The sequence below is a fragment of the Drosophila subpulchrella genome, chromosome 2R, assembly GCF_014743375.2.
Source record: "Drosophila subpulchrella strain 33 F10 #4 breed RU33 chromosome 2R, RU_Dsub_v1.1 Primary Assembly, whole genome shotgun sequence".
Taxonomy (NCBI): Eukaryota; Metazoa; Arthropoda; class Insecta; order Diptera; family Drosophilidae; genus Drosophila; species Drosophila subpulchrella.
Genome location: NC_050611.1, coordinates 6,708,986 through 6,729,929, shown reverse-complemented (window position 1 = coordinate 6,729,929; position 20,944 = coordinate 6,708,986). Strand labels below are relative to the sequence as shown.

Here is a 20,944-nt window from a genome sequence, read left to right as displayed (position 1 = left end):
AATAAAGAAAGAAAGCAGATAATAGTTGTTTCTCTGGGAATATGATGGGCGTGAAGAGAAAATTAATTCACGATGAATTATCGATGTTTTTGTGGTAAGTGTTTCAGCAAAAAGTGATTCATTATACTACAAATGAGAAAATATGCTAAAAACGTTTTAAATTGAAGCCTACCTCTTTGTCTTTATCTGAAAATGAACTAGTTTAAATTCAATCGACAAAATCCCGTATTCACTAAAAAACAAAAAACGGATGGTTAAACAGAATTCATTAAGGTTTTAAGGTCACTTATAAAGGAGTCTAAAAGTATGAAGTTAGTAGAAATCACAGCTCAAAGTAAATATATTGTTGCCTACTTTTAGTCACCTTTACTATAATAAAAGATCAAACACGTAAGTGTTTCAGCCAAAAAGGATTCATTATACTAAAAAAAGCTTTTTAAATGGAAGCCCACCTTTTTGTCTTTATATGAAAAGGAACTAGTTTAAATTCAATTGATAAAGTCCCATATCCACTTAAAAGTCACGTCACTTCTAAAGGTGTCTAAAAGTATGCAGTAAATAACATATCACAACTCAAAATACATATATTGTTGCCTACTTTTAGTCACCTTTGCGATAATAAATGATAAATTAGGCACTTCTAGACTAGAAAGTCCAGTTCAGGCATATCACAGAGTTTTTCCAAGTGCCCAACGTGCATATTCAATCATTTAACTCGCCACCCAGCCATCTGCACTTCTGGCCCCTTGGCAATTTTACGGGGAATCAAAGCAAGATCTAACCCCTGAAGTGCGCCAGGCCATTAACTTTTATCATTGTGCGAGACTCACGCTTTAGGTTTGTTTCATTTGCTCAGCCAAGGACGAAGCACGAAGGACGAAGGACGAGTGGACACTTGAGCTCGCTTGAAAATGCAGCAGAAGCAACTCCTGCTCACCTGTTCCCGCTGCGCCGGCGGCATAAATCGCGCCCTCGGTTTCAACTTTCAACAAAGATGTAAGCCAAGTTAATTGCTTTTTGTTGCCATTTTTCCAGCTCACTTTGGCCACGTTGCCGTTTCTGGCTCTGTTTCTGGTTCTGTTGCCTTTGCAATGTCAACAATGAAACTAACGTCAGGTGGGTCCCGTCCTCATCCTAAACACCCTACCTTTTGCACCCAGGATCCCGGGACCCCCGATGCTGCTGTTGTTTTTGCTGCTCCGGTGCTTATTTGAACAGCTCTTCACAAACAAGAACTTGGCAACATGGAAGCATTTACGAGCGCATTTCGCGCAGCCATTTGGTTGCCTTGGCAGACAAACGGCTCAGCACTCGGCCCTCGGCGGCTCCTGTCACAGGACCTGGCCTAAACCTTGGGCACCGAAGGGCTGAGAGCCGAGACAAATCAGGAAATGGAAATGGTAAATTCTGGAGAAGCCGGAGATATATATTTTCATTAAAACATATAAAAGCAGTAAGGTTGTGCAAACACTCCAACTATTTGCTCTGTCATTGGGGCCAAGGACGAACTATGTTAAATTACAAATATATTTTAAATATTTATTATCAAAAAATAACAAAAGAAAACGCTCGGCTATCAGATACCCCTTACTCAGCGAAAGGCAGTGCGAGAGATTGATATATGCATGCAGAAAATCGGAAACAGCCGATTGAATTTCCTAATTATTGATTATTATTTGGTGATAACTTTTTATGAATGGTCCGATATAAATAATTTGGCTCGTAGATGGGTATTGATAGTAACGGGTATAAAACATAATTATGGATTAGGTAAAAACATAATAACAAATATGTATGTAACAGATCTAAAGCTGTTCGATAAGAAAGTATCCAAAGAGTTATAACTACTCAGTCTTAGCCGTAAAAAGTTCATACAACTGATTCTAAAATATTTAAAGACTTAAATTTCACAAGAAACCAGAATGTTAAGGTTACAACGCACATATAGGTAGCAGCTTTATACGATTCCAGTGATTTTCACATAATCCTTAACAAGACTCACAAATAACTTCCTTAAACCGGTTGCCTTTGCGAATTTATGCCCAGAGCCACAGGCCACTATTATTAATGATAAATAACAGGGAGCCTTGAAGGGACAAAGCAAAATCGGAAGATTTTCGTTTGGGTCCTCAATCAATTTACAATTCATGGTGTAAGCCCAGAAAAAGCCGTCGCTAGAAATCGAAATCAGTCGTCTGTGAATATTGCAAAATGAGCTTCCGCCTTTTTGCCTTGGCTCCCAACTTCCGGCAACAATTTCCGTTTCCTCATTACCTTATTTTTTCATCGGCGAAGTCAGGACTTTTACGAAAGGCCTTGGAGGTCCTGAGGAGAGGGCGTGTTCCCGCCTTCCGCCTCCTGCCATATGACAATTTATTACGCTGGGAGCTTCGATTTAAATTGCTTGACAATTATTACACAATGACGAAGGACGACGGCGAATGAAAAATGTTCCGTTCGACAATTTACCAAGAACGCGCTGCCCCCCTTGATTCCCCTTGATTCCCCTCGTTTACCCCCGCCCAGAATTAATGATGGCAAATTTGCAAAGTTCACAAATTTCTTATTAGTAGTCCATGTCTGAGGAAGTCGGTTTTCCCCTGCTTACCCACCCTCATCGGGTTCATATTTCATTTTAGGCAGTTAGTTTTCCTGCGGAGGAAAATGCGGATGAGGTGGTGAATGGTGAATGGTTCACCTCCCTGTGGTTTTAAGTTTTCGCACTTTTGCCACCAGGCAGAGCGAATTTCCCAAGCGCTCTAATTTGAATTTTAATTGAGGTTCTCTTTGTGGTTTCCTGGTTTTTTTCCTGTTTGTTTGCTTGGCTGCTTGCTTTGAAAATTAACAATAATTATAAATAATTGATATGCCAAGCAGGTTTTCTTTTTGGCTCTTCTGCGGAAATGAAAATACGTGCCTGAGATTACTTTTATATAGAACAAAAAAAATGCAGGAAGTATCCTGATTATGAATTATTAAAAAAAAAACTTTAAAAAGCGCCGCAATTTCCTTTATGACTTACTAAGTGAGATTTATTTGGCGCTTTATCCCCCAATTGAAGCCCCTTTGTGAATGTTTGACAGCGGCAATAAATGAAAAATAAATGTTTATGCGATGCAAAATCAAATCAATGTGAAAATCTTGTATATTTTATATGTACCTACAATTCACAAAAAAGTGGACATGTAAATCATAAAAACACCATTGATCAGCGGCAAAAAAAAAGTAAAAACTCAAACTGAATATGCAAATGTCAAACAAATAAAAATGGGAAAAGGCACCGAATTGCATCGTATATCTGCTCTGATTTATCCACCGGCTGCTGTGTGTGAAACATTGCTGTAAATATAAATTTAATTGCATGAAACAAAATACGAAAAAAGCCTTCTGCCATTGAATTGGCCAGGTTTGCACTGCGGGCGAGATGCAATTATTTCGCAGAGCCATAGAAATTGTAAATTGAAATGCAAACGCTTTATGCATATTATTTTATTATTTTATTAAGCCCGTTCGCCAAAGAAAACAAGTGTTGGAGCCGCGTGGCTTAATATGATTGAAAAATGCTGGGCTTAAATCAATTTAATAGGCAAAGCATGAATTAATATGTTAAGAATTGCAGATTAAAAATTATGAAGCAAGTCATTGCCTGACAAGCAAATTATTTAATATTGGACTACTGTTTATTCGCAATATAAGCCACCCATTGAGGTAAATATGGAATTAATTAAAAACGCAATCCTCATTAAATAATAAGAACTGTATTCTCACAGACCGAATGCCAGACATCTCCCATTTCATCTGACCAGAAAGTCTGGCGATGAATGACGAAGACGACGTTGATGATGACATTATCTCATGCTCATTGAACGCAAATGTGACGTGCACACCATAAAAGAGCCAACAAAAGGTGGGCGGGGAAAAAATGTAAGAATAGTAACAAGAACTATGAATAGCGAAGAAGAAATACCCTTTTTTTACCTGTTACTTGTAGAGTAAAAAGTAAAAAAAAACAGAAAGTTGGGATTTGGCATGCAGATTCTTGAGGTTCCTGCGCAACGCAAGTTAATTTCACCTGTCAAGGGCCCGCTTTACTAAATATTCTTAAAATATGTAGTGTAAATGTCAATTTTTGTTCTGACATTCAATACCGCATTCTGCATGCCAAAAATTGTTTAGATCGGACCATTCATTAACAAGATATAAGCAATTAAAGTGTACCATCTCGGAAACAACTTATGTGCTGCATGCATATCTCTATCTCCCTCGCTCTCCCCTTAGCTCTAATCTAATAATCGAGGCCGTCAAGGACAGCGTTCTTTGTGATTTTATTTACAAAATTGTTAATAATGTTTATTTTATAAGGGACATTATAAGTAAAACCCATATCCGTTAAACTAAAAACATTATTAAACAAATATATGTCTTCACGGAATATTCAATATAAGCTAAAATATAATCATAAAGACTGAATTTAAAATCTAAGAAAATATCAGAAAACGCAGAACAAGTCAGCTATTTAATATAACTTACAATATGCTATAAAATAAACATTTATTATTGAAATAAGTTAAATCAAAATAATTATTAAACAAAATATTTTACTCTCTGAATTTTCAATATAAGCTGAAATATGATCTTAAAAGCTGAAATGAAAATCTAAGAAGAAATCACAATGCTCAGAGCAAGTCAACTATTTATAGAGTATTTAAGAGACTGAGTTTGACCAACAATCTGAATATGAACATGAAAACATTTTTGACGAGTGAGTGAGGCATTCATTCCCTTCCCCATTTCCACACAGCCCTTCGTCTGGTTACCTGATGTCACTCATTGTGCAGTGAATTGTTTTGAAAGGCTTTTGTGATTCGCAATGAAACGAAAGTGGAGCTCTGAATGTGGGTTCTTTTCTGGTGAAAATACGAAGTCAAAATGCGGTTTTTACTGTGTGTGTCTGAGCAGGTGAGTGATTGAATATTCCAGAAAATTAAGAGATGCAACATTGTTTTCTCGGGCTATTTTTCAGCTCAGTGCCCTTCATTTCCTCGCCTTAGTTTTTGGGCAAACGAATTACGTTAAAGCGCTTAAGGCGCATTTAAATTAACTTTAATGGCGGGCCCCATTCAGAAGCCCCCAGCCGAAGTCCTTCGGGAACTTCAGCTCACAGCTCACGGGCCCCTCGAAAAGCCACATTTACGCCAAGTACTTAACAACTTTAATGAGTAGGGGATAGCAAAAGAAAGGAGATGGGGCTGGAGTCGAAGTTGAAAAAACCAGCTACATTGGGGGAGGATCCAAAGTAGCCAACGCGCACTTAATACTAATGGCTGTCATTATCCTTTATCCTTTGGCTGTCGCAACAACTGTCTATCCACTAGCCCCCTCACTCCCACTCATCCACTCATTTTGGCCCTTTCTTTGCACGCACATTTATTAGGCAAACCAAAGCGCAAACTTCCCGCTGTCAAAAAAAAAAATAACCAAGAACTTGGTAAAAACAAAGAAAAAATTAACTTAACTCAATTTACAAAAAACTTTTATTTCTATTTTTTCTGGCTTGTTTTGTTAGCTGTTGACAAAAAAAAGTCGAAAACGAAAACGAATTAAGCGCCAAGCCAGGGCAAACTTTAAGTAGCTTTTGTGCGAGAAAGTATTAAAATCGCTTTTTCAAATGGGTCCCAAGGAAGTGGAAGTGGGCAGGGAATCTGTGCACAAAAGTAAGTGGCCAAAGGGATTCCACAGCCAGCCAAGTGTCCTTGAATCATATTTACTTAACTCGATGCTGGCTTTTAGCATGCCTTCTCCACCCTGGGGTTTTCCCCTTGATTTTATTTTCATTTGCCACTCAGATAAAAAATATCAAGTTCAATTTGACACACACAGTCATTGAATAATGTTAGATTGATATTGAACAAGAAATGAAGTTAGCTTCGGCAAGCCGAAGCTTATATACCCTTGCAGCTATAATTATTAAATTTAAAAACACAAAAAATGATATTCCCAATAGTATAAGATAATATGTCAAAAAACACCGAAGCTATAATTTGGTTCATATTATTTTCGTATCAATTTTCCGATCGTTCCTATGGCAGCTATATGATATAGTTGTCCGATTTTGATAAAATTAAATTCGAAATTCAGAACTAATTAAAAAATGTTATTTCCAAGCGTAGGAGGTTATATGTTAAAAAACACCGAAGCTATAATTTGTTTCATATTATTTTCCTACCAATTTTGCGATCGTTCCTATGGCAGCTATATGACATAGTCGTCCGATTTTGATAAAATTTAATTCGAAATTCAGAACTAATTAAAAAATGTTATTTCCAAGCGTTGGAGGTTATATGTTGAAAAACACCGAAGCTATAATTTTTTTCATATTATTTTTCCACAAATTTTCCGATCGTTCCTATGGCAGCTATATGATATAGTCGTCCGATTTCGATAAAATTTAATTCAAAATTCAAAATTATTTAAAAATTGTTATTTCCAAGCTTAGGAGTTTTTATGCTAAAAAACACCAAAGATATAATTTTTTTTCATTTTTTTGTCCGATTATTCCTATGGGAGCTATAAGATATAGTTGTCCGATCCGGCTGGTTCCGACTTATATACTACCTGCAAAAGATATAAGACTTTTGGGAAAGTTTCAGCCCGATAGCTTTAAAACTGAGAGACTAGTTTGCGTAGAAACGGACGGACAGACGGACAGACGGACAGACGGACAGACGGACAGACGGACAGACGGACAGACGGACAGACGGACAGACGGACAGACGGACATGGCTAGATCGACTCGTCTAGTCATGCTGATCAAGAATATATATACTTTATGGGGTCGGAAACGTCTCCTTCACTGCGTTGCAAACTTCTGACTGAAATCAATATACCCTCTGCAAGGGTATAAAAATGTAATTTTTCGATTTTTCTGTGTTTTGAACTAGTCAAAAATAAAAAAGAAAAGAAAATGCAAAAAGGAGATTGAAATCATTGTAGGTAAGAGAGATAAGTAACCGAAGGTTCCTTTACCTACATTTTAAAGCTTAAATATAATATGTATATATAGTATAATTATACCCGTTACTCGTAGAGTAAAAGGGTATACTAGATTCGTCGGAAAGTATGTAACAGGCAGAAGGAAGCGTTTCCGACCCCATAAAGTATATATATTCTTGATCAGGATCACTAGCCGAGTCGATCTAGCCATGTCCGTCTGTCCGTCTGTCCGTCTGTCTGTCTGTCCGGATGAACGCTGAGATCTTGGAAACTATGAGAGGTAGGCTATTGAGATTTGGCGAGCAGATTCCTGAGCTTCTTACGCAGCGCAAGTTTGTTTCAGTAGAGTGCCACGCCCACTCTAACGCCCACAAACCGCCCAAAACTGTGGCTTCTACAGTTTTGATGCTAGAGTAAAAATTTAAGCTGAAATGTATTGTTCTCATCAATACCTATCGATTGACTCAAAAAAAAGTTTGCCACGCCCACTTTAACGCCCACAAACCGCCCACAAACTTCAAAAAATCGTAAATATGAACGCGGATATCTCGGAAACTATCAAAGATAGAGTATTGGGATTTCAGATTTAGATTCCGTAGCCTTGTACGCAGCGCAAGTTTGTTATGCGAATATGCCACGCCCACTCTAACGCCCACAAACCGCCCAAGCCTGTGGCGCCCACAATTTTTATGCTAGATTAAAAATTTTAACTGAAATGTATTGGCTCGTCAATGCCTATCGATTGATCCAAAAAAAAATTTGCCACGCCCACCCTAACGCCCACAATGCTTAAATCTGTCTTCCGCCGGTAGGTGGCGCATTTAAATCTCGCTTTGCTGCTTGCATATCTCCATTTCCCTTTGGTCCCTTTAGCTGAGTAACGGGTATCTGATAGTCGAGGTACTCGACTATAGCGTTCTTCCTTGTTTTTTTATCCGTGCACCAATTTAAAAATAAATTTCCATAAGTCTGGCGCACACACTTGGCTCTGGAACTTCGTTGTTTGAAACGCCTAATATGTGATGAGATCCATTTCAACAAGCCCCTAAAAGTTTTGTGGTTTCGGGTCAAGTTTGAACTGAGTTTTTATCAAGAAGCTGCAGCTTAAAAAGTTTACATGCCATCTATTAAATGGTTGCATTTTATGGAGGAATGGCAGAATAGTTCGGCCATTTGACCGCACTCCATTATTGCCCTGCCAGCAATTTCTGGCCAGACAAACCGCAACTACGGCCCCCCGATCCGTTTCATTATTTTGGGGACATCGCATATATATTCCATCTATGCTGTGTAATAATTTCACACGCTCTGTGTCGCGGTCGTTTTAATTAGCACGATTGCATTTTCAACACGTCCAAGCCATTCAGATTGTAAATCACATAGGCTGCCGCTGTCCACTGTCAGTCAGTCATTCACTCACTCGCTCACTCACTCAGTCACTCAGTCGGCCAGTCAGTCACTCAGTCAGTCGCTCATTATACATGATATATACTCAAACGCTGGTACATATTTGATTTCGACTCCGTGTGCATTGTGCAGCAGATTGCGGTTTGGCCCTCTTCAGTTCACCGCTGTCATGGCAACAATTTGCTATAGCGCCAAATCGACGAAAAGCTGGGAGTAAATTAATCCAGCTAATTAGAACATGGGGGTTGCTGGGTAGCTAATTTGGTCAATTAACGGTGCGATATCTAGATTGAATTTCATTTTAATTGGGGTTTTCTAATAATATGATCTAGTAACATGAATATCTTGACGATGCTTAGGTATCTCAAGTTTCAAGTGCTGAGAAACCAAAAAAATTAGCAGGGTTCCGTGTAAATTTGCCTCTTAAGATATTATAGGAAAACTCTTTAAAATGGCTAAAAATGTAGTAACTAAAATATATTGTATTTTATTGTTTTTTTTATTTTTATTTATAGAGTCACAGTAGATAGCTCCTTATTTAGTTACCCTTATATGAAATAAAAGCTTACATTTTTCCAAAATAAAAGTTACTGCCACCGCATATTTGAGCGATTCTAGGCCACCTACGTAGTAGACATCAATTGTCAGTCAACAAAAGTTGAAAATGTGTTTATTTATAGCTCCCATTCAGAGTGCCTGCCCCCGCCACCCACGGCCACCCCCTCTTCCCGTCCCACGTTGCGTATACGCAAACACAAAAACCGAAAGCGAATGCACCCAAAGCCGCAGTATCCATTCGCACGTCACGTGGCAACAATCATGTCTTAAAGGCTGCTGCACTCGAAATCGAATAGTATGGAACGCGGCTGGGTCTTCTATATAGTGCTGGTGATACTGCTAGTGATTTGTGGCACTGTCTTGATCGGGGGTCAGAGTTCGCCGCTTATAGACTCGGTTTGCCAGGCGGTACAGAGGCAGCAGCTCGAATGTCAAGTGCATCGCGTGGAGACCGCCGATGGATATCTGTTGAGTGTGCACCGAATTCCCGCCCCCCGGAATCCCAGGTGTCCCCAGCATCTGCGCCCCTTTGTCCTGATGCACGGCCTCCTTGGCTCCGCCGGCGATTTTGTGGCGGGCGGCAGGGGAAGATCCCTGGCTCTGGAGCTGCATGCCCGCTGCTTTGATGTCTGGCTGGGAAATGCCAGGGGCACCACCCACTCCCGCGGCCACCGCACCCTGCCCACGAGCGATGCCCGCTTCTGGCAGTTCAGCTGGCATGAGATTGGCATCTACGACCTGCCCGCCATCGTGGATTACGTGCTGGCGAGGACGAACCGCCGGCAGGTGCACTACGTCGGCCACTCGCAGGGCACCACTGTGCTCCTGGTCCTGCTGTCTCAGCGCCCGGAGTACAATGCGCGGTTCGCCAATGCGGCTCTGATGGCTCCGGTGGCCTTTCTCCAGCACCTGAGCAGTCCGCCGCTGCGATTGCTGGCCAGTGACAGTGCCGCGGTCACGGTGCGTATACTTGATGGGACTGGAAAGTGCTTATCCTGCTGCACAAGTGATAAGCTCCTCTCACTCACGGAGGAAGTTCACTAAAAAAGATTAACATTTCTGTTTATTTTTTCATACACAAAGAGCTCTTAATTCTCTGCTACACAGCGCGAAAAAAGGGGGAAACGCATTTACTAATTTTAATGAGTTTGGTTTTATAATGGTATGGTCGTGTTTAGATTTTAGGGCCATGTACATATATGGTGTTAAATATTTAAAAATATTACATCCAAAGAATATCGTAAAAAAATAAAAATTGCCAAAATATTTTAATAAGGGTTTTGAAAAGTCGCTCTCAAGTTACTTAGAAATATTTAAGAAAAATTTCTGGTATTCTAACTTGGGTACAATCTCTCAAAGTAATTATTAGTTGATGTAATAGTATTAAGTAATATTTGTTTTCATATTATTAACGGACACCGAAAAAATAATAATCATAGAAAATCAACTATTTTTACATTATTTCTAAACAGTTGAGTATCGATTTGTCGTCGATAAGATGACTATTAAATTAATATTCCGCCGTATTAAATTGAAATTAATTGGCTTAAAAATACTACCACAAGTCCAAATTCTAGACTCTTTAATATATAAATTAACCTGTGAAGTATAGACTTTATAAGTATTTTTTAGACTATACTCGAATTTTAACACTGCCTCTAGTATACTTTTAATACAACCGGCATTACATCTTAGCACTCGGTTTTTTTTTGTTGTACGTAACATGTCGCTAATATTACAAGGTAATATTTGTTTAAATATTTAGCCTATGCCATCATATCTTTTTGCTATGCCTATGTCATATTTTATTTTAAAATGACTCTGGTCATTGTAATTGCAAATAATTCCCAAGTAATGTTAATAATTTATATCATTCATTTACAAATCTTATAATGTTGTCTCCATATATAAAAAGTTAAGTATTTAAAAACATTTTTACAAGAACATATAACGACAATCGTAGGAAAATTACAACTCTTAAATGATTTTAAAAAGTTATAATATTCAAAATTATGAGAAAAATCGATATAACATTTTTTAGAAATATTTAAGTGAAGTTTTGGTGTCCTTGAGTATAATCTTTCAAAGTCATTGGTATTTGTAGTAATATCATTAGTAATATTGATTTTAATGTTTTTAAAGTATGTAACATATCCGTAATATTATTAAGGAATTATTTGTAACGTATGTATGTGTCATATCTTTTTGCTAAGCCTATTTCATATTTGATTTTAAAATGACTAGTCATTGTAATTGCAAATAACCTCAGCCAAAGTTAAACTGAAACTATAACTGATGGCGTTTTCTCCGTGCAGCTGCTGCTGAACAAACTTGGCCTCCACGAACTGCTGCCGGCGACGTCGCTGACCCAGGTGGGCAGCCAGTTCTTCTGCACCGCCTCCCGACCCACCTACGCCCTCTGCACCCTCTTCACCTCCCTCTACGTGGGCTTCAGCGACTATCCATTGGATCGTGTGAGTACGATTATATATGCGGGCCATAATTTAGCCAACAAAGCGCCCCGAAAACTTTTTTCTTGTTGTATGCAAAAGTTTTTATTGCACTCTGGAGTGAGCCTGGCGTTACCACTGCACACCCCCTCGAAAACTCCCAGAAACAGACAAACATACGTATTTTCAGAAGGGGTGGAGGCCTTAGTTTCGGTAATAAAAGTTATTTGAATTTAAATGCGTAAACGAGCTGCTCCTGCCGGGCAAAGCTTCCTGGTTGGAAGTCGGGCCAGAACTATTGTGGAGTTGGATAAAAAAGGGTAGCAAACGGGGGGAAATAAATACTCCACAAAAGGGGTTAATTGGTGGCAGCATACAACTTGTCAATTTTGAGGAATAAACTAAGCTGTTAAAGCACTTAAAATTTTATGTAAATGGTCGTGTCATTATAATTATAATAATTCTACTTGGTTATATTTTCCTTACTTTTTCAGTAAGAATTTGACAACAGTTGTTTTTTTTTAATCTTGAAAAATGCCAGTTTACTAATTTTTAATATTTTACAGTGAGAGTTCAGAAAAAAAGGGATTAAAAAAATTTTTTTTTTGGTTTACGTTTCTAGATTACACACCCAAAACTTCAATTCAATCGGACCAATAGATTTTCAAATATATTATCGAACCAAAAGATTTTCAAATATATTAGCATAAAATTCGTGTTTTTCGCAATTCTTCGCCAAAAATTCAAATTCATTTTTTCCCAATCTTTCGTTCAAGCAGTAGATTCTGAGATACACCATCATACAAAATTTCCATTATACTTTTCTGATGATCCTGTCACTAGTTATCATGTCCACCGGATGGGTACTTTTTTTTGAGTCTCTGAAAAAATGGTCTCAGTATTAGAGTTTTTGATATGTTTTAAATTTTGATTTGAATATTAATAAGCAAACATGTACCAAATCTCGTAAGCTTAAAATATCATTTGAAATATTAAAAAAAATCATGAAGCAATGCCTGAATTTCGAAAAAAAACTTTATTTAACTCCTTAAAAAGTGTAAACAAATTTTTTTTTTTTTTTGCGAAAGAATGGGATGACCATACAAAGGTAATTTAAAAAAAAAGTAAGGATAAAAATGATCTGTCAACTTTTTTTTTAAATAAAAACTTAAATTTCCTACTCTATCCTTCTTAGTTTTCGCAAAACTAAGAGAATTACCGATTAAAGTTTGCCAGAAATACTGTAGATAATCCGAAATACCTGCAAATAGTGTGCTGCCGAAAAGGTGCTCTAAACTTTTCCTCTGCCCTTCCAAAATACTCCAACTTCCCTCTCCATCCGAAAACGCCGCTCCAGCTGGCGGCTAACTAGAGTATAACACACATTACGTATACGCCACGCTGCCTTAAACACTTTTTGTTTCCCGCGCGCACACGGTACATTTAAATTTTGTTTTGCCGTGAAATATGGCAAATAAATCGCGACCGTGTAACGAAGGAAAAAACTTTATGGCTTATCTGTGTGTTCGGAGTGTTTTCGGGGCGCGTGCTCAAAAGGCTTACCATCTGAATTTGAATCTGAAGTGAGTTAGTTGTTGGTGTGTTTTTGGGGGCGGACCTGGGGGTCATTCCCTGGCGCCAAGTGCCGCTTGTAAGTTATTAAAGTGGGGGCTTTGGCCAATTGGCTGCGGCCCTGGACTCTGGGAAGCCAAAGCTGGCTTTGGAGTTTTTATAGTTACCCAGAGAGCACGAAAAAAAGGTTAGAAAGTTCCCGTGGATATAGTTCTTAAATCTTTTTACATATGCGCCCATAAATAAGCATTTCAGGCGCTGAATAATCCAAGGGTTAAGTGATGAATGGACCTAGAAATGCACTTTTAAGCCCCACTCTAAATCGAAAGTAAAGTCTATTGGGACAAACAAAGGAGGAAAAGAATTTTATAAAGGGTATAAGCCCTCAAATATCATAAAAGAGGGTAAATGATAGCACAAGAATGTCAAGATCTAAACATAGTTTAATTAAATGTATTCCAGTTTTCTTAAAAGCAATCAAAATATATCTTCATACATCTTTCACATAATAAATGCTTCTTAAAATCCGAAATTGCTTTATAGTTCTAAGAAAAAATTTGGATAGTTCTGTAGATATAAAAAACTTACATACACTACTACTACTACTACTAATTTTTATATATACAGAACTCTCAGATTTATCAAGCTTTTCAGCAAAAATAGTTGCAAAATGTATTTACAAAGTATTGTTTCCGACTCGAATGTTTAACTTCCAGTGCCAACGGATGCCAGTAAACAACAAATTCTCGAAGCTACTGCCACTTGACACAAGAGTCGCATCTACATATATCTGTGCGAGAGTCATAACTTCCATAAAAAGCCAACAAGCCGAAACCAGCAGCGAAAAATTGTTAAGCAAATACAGTGAAAAGACGCCGAGCTTGAGCAAATGGAGCGAGGCGATACTTGCGACAACTGCCGAACATGCCACGCCACACAGATAGAAGTCCGAATAAATATTTGTGCATATTTAGTAACCCCTAGAACCCCAGAAAAACCCCTGGAATGTCACCCACGACCCTCGCAAAGTTCAACACTCTTGGAGAACTGCACTGCGTCGAATAAGATTCGAGCTGAAACACAAAAAAAATACAAAAAATTCGAGATGTAAGAAAAATAAATGCAAGGGATGGCAAGAAAAAAGAAAAACTCCGAGAAACACAAACAAGCTGGCGGCACAAAATTGCCAGTATTTGCCACAAGTTGCTGGCTGGCTGCAAAAAGGAAACAAAGCTGAGAAAAAATGGGGAATTGCAACGGCCAGGCGGAAAATCAAATAAACATCAAAACAAAAAAATATATGTCGCCGCAGGACGCATGCAACGTTTCAATGGTTTGTCATGGCAATTTAAAGTCGGCCCGATTTACATAAAATTCTATAACTGAAAACTGAAGAGTCGTTGCGGCGTCCCCCCAAAAAAAAGACCTACGAATATCAGAACATCGGCAAAAAGTGAACTGTTTTTTCCAGATATTCTGTTCAAACAAAGATTCTCGGAATTAAATGGAAATTTAAAAAGAGCTTACAAGAAAAACTCTGCAATTAAACAGTTTAAGCTCTTAAGACCCATTTAATTTAAAATCAGAAAAAATCATTTCAAGGGAAACGGGAAATGGAGGACGCTTTTAACCATATTTACTTAAAATGCAATCGGAAACTCAATAACAAAATTATAAATTTGTATTTTTTATATCGTTTTTATAAACACGTTAATCAACAATTGGAGTGCTTTCATCAATAATTAACCAAATGCATTTATTTTATTATTTCCCAAGTGCTTTAAACAGCATACATAATACAGCAAATGTACAATATTAAAGAGTTTACAATTCACTAGCTTACTATTCTTTAAAGTAATATTGTTAAAGAAAATGTGCTTAGGTACCTTAATATAATTTAATAAAAGAGATAATATGAAAAGCAAACATAATATATTTCCCACATATATATCGGTGAGAGGAAGCGCAGAAGCCACTTATCCTTGAATCAATATTTCTTTTAGAAAACTTCTTTATTTTGCCTTCTTCTAGTCGGCTTTTCAAATCTGTTGGCAATTTCAATCACTATCCAACAGCAATATCAATATCAATCTCAATATAAAACTGAAAAGCTCATTGCACTTACCTTAATCATTGGCTGGGGCGAATAAGCAGCTAATTTCAAAACAAATACCCGCAATATAAATTCAGCCCCCGCTTTCTCCGCAGGATCAAAGCAAGGACCTCTTGGCCTTTCAACCCGAGTCCTCGCTCCTGTGCCCGTTCATGTGTGAGTGGGCGTGTATGTGTGCCTGTGTGCACTTCCGTATATGCTTTGTGTCGCAATGAAACGGAAATAGCAGCCTGAGCACACACACCGATACACACATGAGTGGTCAGGCGAGGCGAGGTGAGGTCCTGTTTCCGGCTGCTGCTCATAAAATTTAAACGGTTCGGGAGTTTAAGCCTAACAAAATGCTCTTCCCCTTCTGCTTTGCCAGAACATCTTGCCGCGCATCCTGGAGAACACGCCGGCGGGAATTTCGCGGGGCCAACTGCAGCACTTCGGCCAGCTCATCAATAGCGGTAAGTTGGACCACAGCATATGCCCGAATACACTGGGAGAAATCAGAAAAATATTGGGACTACCATTCTCTTCATTTTACGAGTGTGCGCCGCGTCCATAGAAATGTCCTGGTATTTCATACTAATTAAGACCTTTAAATTTTCAATATACAACATAGATTCATACATTGTTTCTAAATATCACTATTAATGACGGCAACAAAATTGGGTATAGTTCGGTCAGTTAAAATATAAAACAATCCCAAAACAAGCCCAAAACGTCTTTACACTTAAAAATATGTATAACATACACAAAATTGTGTTCTTTCTTAATCAGGGAGCTCAACTATTCCCGAAAACCAATCTCGGTATCTTCACAATTTTGAAAATTTAATTTTGCGGAATAGAGTAATAAAATAGTAAAATATCAAAACTTCTTCAAATATGAAAGCTTGATCAGGGTACAATATAAAATTCAATATATTAGGCTAAACTAATTTCTAAAGTTTTAAGTGCTCCCAAATTTGTAAGCTTTTTCCCGATTTTCCTCTGTGCATGCCACACTGGAGTGGTAGGCATAAAATGGAATATTCACTGATGGGTGTTTCGATTCCTCCGCAGGCAAATTCCAGCAGTACGACTACCGCTCCCCCAGTCTGAATGCGCTGCGATATGGTCAGGACACGCCCCCCTCGTATCAGTTGGTTAATGTTCGCCTTCAGCTGCAGATCTTCCATGGCAGCCGGGACGCGCTGTCCAGCCGGGCGGATGTACAGCGCCTGGTCAGTGAGCTGCGGAACAGCAACAGCCAGTTGTACCAAGTACCCGGCTATAATCACATTGACTTTCTGTTCGCCACCTCAGCGACCCAAATGGTCTACCAACGAATAATTCAACAGGCATGGCAGTTGGACGCGACGCTCCAAGGCAGCTGATGAATTATGAGAATAGGGTGCAAACTGGGGGTATCCTGCGATAGCAATAAATGAGTCCCATCAAACGTGCGGACTGACAACGCTTGCCCTTTATTGAATTATTCTTAGATCGCTTTGATTTACATTTATATTTTGTTATACGAAAAACAAACTGAAACAAACTAAAATGAAAAACTTGGATAAACAGACCTCATAAGCTTCATACATTACACTAAGCAATTGCGGTAATCAAAATGTACATTGGTTGTAAATGAACTGGAATAGTTTGTCTGCCTGCCGACCTGTGATCTTTTTGCTCTGCCAGGTGGGTAAATTGCATGGGGATTTCGTAATTCGTCTCTGGGGGCTGTGATTTTTGGATATGTTTTCGGGGTTTCTGGGGATTGACAGATTAGCTTAATTCAAAGCCAGCGCCAGATTGTATGGCATAGATCAGTTTTTCACGCATTTGTTCCACTGTGTTGAAGGGCGGAAGCTTTAGCAGATTGGTGCAGGTGCTGGCCGTGGGCAGTCGTTCCATGTCACCGGCGTTTTGGATAAAGAATGGTGGATCCAGATCCTGTTAGGAAAGTCCATTAGTATATATAAAATAACATACAATGCGATTCAATACCAACCTTAAAGCCCAACAACGGTGGTCTGGAACAACTGGTGACGAACTTGAGCAGCTGCCTGCGCTGCAGGTCATCGAAACCCTCCAGAGCCTCCCAGAATGCCACAATCGAGGGATGTTCCGGACTGAATTCACCGCCGTATTTACAGTGCTTCTTTAGGTCCTCCAGGTCAATGGGAATCTCCGCACCCGAAATGAGTATTTGCAGCTCCTTATTGCTGAACATGTACAGCCACTCAATGGGCAGGACGTTGGACAGACCCTTGCGGAAGGCGTTGCAGTGACGACGTATCTGCACGTTGAGCTTGTAGTCGGCTATCAGCTGCAGGTATTCGATGCGATTCGAGTTGGTCACTGGAATACTCTGGCCTTGAGGCTTCAGCTCAACTATCTGCGTCTGACCCAGCGAACTGCTGGCCACGGTGAAGTCCAAATTTAATTCACTAACATCGCCTGTATAGTCCTTCAAGTACAGTAGATTGCGGTACAGCTCCGGATCCAAAGAGGCCAACTGGTGGATGTCCACATCCGAGTATTTGCCAGCCAGCTTGGTGAGGAAGAACTCGGCCAATGGCAGCTCCACCAGAAGGTTCTCATAGATAGCCTTGCCCAGGATGCGACCAATGAAATAGTAGTGCTTCTCATAGTCCTCAAAGAGATCGGCGACATTGGGATTGGGATAAAGCTTGTTGTCCGTGGTTACCCTGGATTGGGCATAATGTAACATATAAGACTGGTTACTTAAATATCTGTAAACTACTTACATAAAGAAACCACGGTTTGGATCAAAGGAAGTTTTGATCAACTCCGAAAGGAATTCTCGGAAAACTCCACCACCGTCGATGCCCGCCTCGTCGAGGCCCAGCGCGGACACAAACTGAATTCTGAACTTGAAGCGCAGATCAGGTTCTAAATAATAAAAAACATTTTAACATCACATTGTTTAAAGTTTAAAGATAACACCCACCATTTTCCGGACGCAGCTTGTCGTAGGCATCTTCGTAAAGATGCGACCGCCTCACTGTGATCATAATGAAGGGACCCTGGAGGAAGGCTTGGAGATTTCCCTGCACCCGCATTTTATTGGCCGCAACCAAACCCTGCAGAATGCTCACCCGCTTGTTAAAGGGCACCACAAAGGGTATCTCGCGCAGAATGGTTATTGAGCGGATCTGCTTGGTAGACATGGGCGGTCCGTTCTCGAAATCTTCTCGAGTAAAGTCCCGTATCGGTTGGAAGGGTCGGATTCCCCGCAGACGACTGCTATGGGTAAGCGGCAGATCTGTAGGCCTATCCAGGGGCAGGTCTAGCCTGGTGACGGTCCAGTGTGCCTCCGGACAGAATCCCAAACGCAAGTCTCGTGTGTGAATCTGGTTAAGCACAAAAACAACCACATTGAGTAGATTGGCCCATATTTGCTTCTGGTGCCGCAACTTCTTGTCGTCGGCCTCCGTGTGACCGAGGACACTACGATAGTTTGCCAAATTGCTGCGGGTCTCCGGAAAGGCCAGCTCCACCAGGCCCATGCTTATGTCTTTAAGGGTTTTGGACATTTGCACAATTTCCGCTATAGAAAAGGGCATGAGTCGGACGTGGTTAATGGTGGTCTGGACCTGCAGCAGCAACTTGTTCTCCACAAACTCCACATCGTGTAGTGTGGGCAGCAGGCGTCCGAAAAGCATGCAAAAGGTGGCCAAGAGTGGAATAGTGCGATCCACTCCCTGTTGTTTGGCTGCGGGATCAAATTCCATTTAGATCAATCGACCAACCAAATGATTTAAATGATACTCACGCACTACGCCCTTGGAAATAAGGGTCAGTGGAGCTGAGAAACCCAGTTGAGTGGACTCCGCAGCCAACTTAAACCACACAGCACGAATGAACTTAGGAGTAAAAGCCAACGTATAGAGTAATCTAAAAGGAATTCATGATTATAAATTGAAAAACCCATTAGTGTTATTAAATCTTACTTGTATTCGAAGACTGCATGCTTGTTGTAGATCATTAGGTTGTGACAAATCTCGCAGAGCGCATAGATGAGCTGGCTATTTTCGATGTGCGGATCCAGTTGCTGGACAATAAAGTCCACCCGCTCCGTTTCGTTCAGTATGGCAATAGACTCTAGCAGACACTCGCGCTCCTTGACACTCAGTTCGCCGCTGACTCGACAAGTCTGCTCCATATCATAGTCCAGGGTGCGTGCCGAAGGCTGATCCTCCTCCTCCTCCTCCGAGTCCTCGGACTCATCATCGCTGTCCCTGTGACGATGTGGGGCATTAGCATGGCTGCGTAGCGTGGACTTGGGCAGCTGCAGAATGTTGGGCATCATTTCGGCGATGAGGCGGACGTAGACCACCAGCAGAGAGCTCTGTTGCAGGGTGGCTGGAATTGGAAGATGGTTACTTATGGCTTGAAGACTACATGGCATTTAAATTGAACTTACCCAACTGCCTGCGATCCAGCACCAGGAGGGAGTTGAGTAAAAACGATGAGAACAACGTGTCAAAGCGCTTAATCTTTGGGCCCGATTCCGCTCCATGGAAGAGGAAACTGCACCGACTAGATGTGCTAGCCGACTCCGCTGGCCCATCTGTCTCCAGCGATTCGACAAGCGAACGCATCAGCAAGTCGAAGGGAAAGTCGGCATTCAGCGCGAAGCAGGGCAGCACAAAGTACCGCAGAGGATCCGTGTGCGGCGTGGCCAGAATGTCGCGGATAAAGTTCTGGCAGACGGCCAGCGACATGGCCGACAACTGGCCCCCGGAGGAGGCTCTTTTGGCCACTGCTAGCGGACGCAACAGCAACTGGAGCAGGGCTTCGGCCAGTGGACTCGGTGCATGCAAAGTCTCTCCGTCCAGCGGCGGACACTTGTCATCCAAAAGCCCTCGCAAGCGTTGAAAGTAGTTACGGGCAATCAGGAAGCCAAAGACGCGCTCCAGATACTGGAACAGGACAGTCTCGTCCTCCACATAGCGCTGGACAGAGGATACGGTGGTGAAGGTCTCCAGCATGCGCAGCGGAATGGCCTGGGCCGTGTGCGACAGACTGAGCTGAAGCAGACAAGTGTCCAGCAGCTTGCAGAGCCTCAGAAGCCACATGGAGTCCTTAGAGGAATGCTGCAGCAGACGAGCAGGCTGGCGGAGGATCTGCTGGCAGACCTCAATCTGTGAGGGATGAAGGACAGCATTAGCTTGTGGATAAGGATGCACCAGAGGGACCTCACCAATCGCTCGCCGTCCTTGGCTTCCCGGCTGCTGTAGAAGAAGTTGAGACGACGCAACAGGAAAGTCAGGCTCTCGTCCTCCGCGATGCGATTCTTGTGGGCCATCAGGTAGCCATCGAAGGCCTCCCGCTCCGCCCGCTTGCGCCGCTGGCGGTGGATGAAGGAGCGGGCGTAGGACTGCAGCAGCACCGCCCCATTTTCCTTCTGGCGCAGTTCGTTGCGCTTCTGGCGCTCCTGGGCCGCCTTCCGGATCACTGTGTCCCGGTCACAGGTGTGCGAGGCTCCGCCCAGACTTTGCACCGGTCTCCGGCGGTACTCGCCGTCGAATCCGAACATGACGCTGCGCTTTTGGGTTGTTTTAGTGCCCGGATTGGACAGAATCCACCAGCCTTTTGGTTCTACTCGCTCAGTCGACGCTCCTCTGCATTATTCACCTGGCTGCGGCGGCGGTCGGAATGCTGCGATTCCGCGGTGACTATGTTGCACTTGCTCCCCGATTGGAAATCCGTAGTATTACACACTTTCCCACCCGATACGCTCGAATTTAAAATGCGTAAAACAATTTGCCAATGATTTGTATATTTCTCTTGTATATTCCGATAGCAAGTTATCGACAGCTGGAGTGACTGGCACTTTGCCCATCCCTAGT

At 41.1% G+C, this 20,944-nt stretch overlaps 2 protein-coding genes across 3 annotated transcripts; one reads left to right on the top strand and one right to left on the bottom strand.

Moving 5' to 3' along the window:
* Window positions 1–9,094: 9,094 nt before the first annotated feature.
* On the top strand, window positions 9,095–16,524 carry LOC119549970 (lipase 3). Of its 2 annotated transcripts, XM_037858365.1 has the most exons (4): window positions 9,101–9,918; window positions 11,274–11,432; window positions 15,461–15,545; window positions 16,146–16,524. In XM_037858365.1, the coding sequence occupies exons 1-4, from the start codon at window positions 9,256–9,258 to the stop codon at window positions 16,457–16,459; spliced, it is 1,221 nt and encodes a 406-aa protein (XP_037714293.1). In that variant the 5' UTR covers window positions 9,101–9,255; the 3' UTR covers window positions 16,460–16,524. The 2 variants fall into 2 exon arrangements, with proteins under 2 accessions (XP_037714294.1, XP_037714293.1); XM_037858366.1 differs by lacking the exons at window positions 15,461–15,545; window positions 16,146–16,524 and adding an exon at window positions 13,697–14,857 and having other exon boundaries at window positions 9,095–9,918.
* A 2-nt stretch (window positions 16,525–16,526) lies between these two features.
* On the bottom strand, window positions 16,527–20,913 carry LOC119549969 (ubiquitin-protein ligase E3C). Its single transcript, XM_037858364.1, has 8 exons — window positions 20,296–20,913; window positions 19,516–20,236; window positions 19,043–19,454; window positions 18,865–18,986; window positions 18,040–18,804; window positions 17,837–17,981; window positions 17,077–17,776; window positions 16,527–17,018 (listed from the first exon to the last, which is right to left on the bottom strand). The coding sequence occupies exons 1-8, from the start codon at window positions 20,629–20,631 to the stop codon at window positions 16,851–16,853; spliced, it is 3,369 nt and encodes a 1,122-aa protein (XP_037714292.1). The 5' UTR covers window positions 20,632–20,913; the 3' UTR covers window positions 16,527–16,850.
* Window positions 20,914–20,944: the final 31 nt, after the last annotated feature.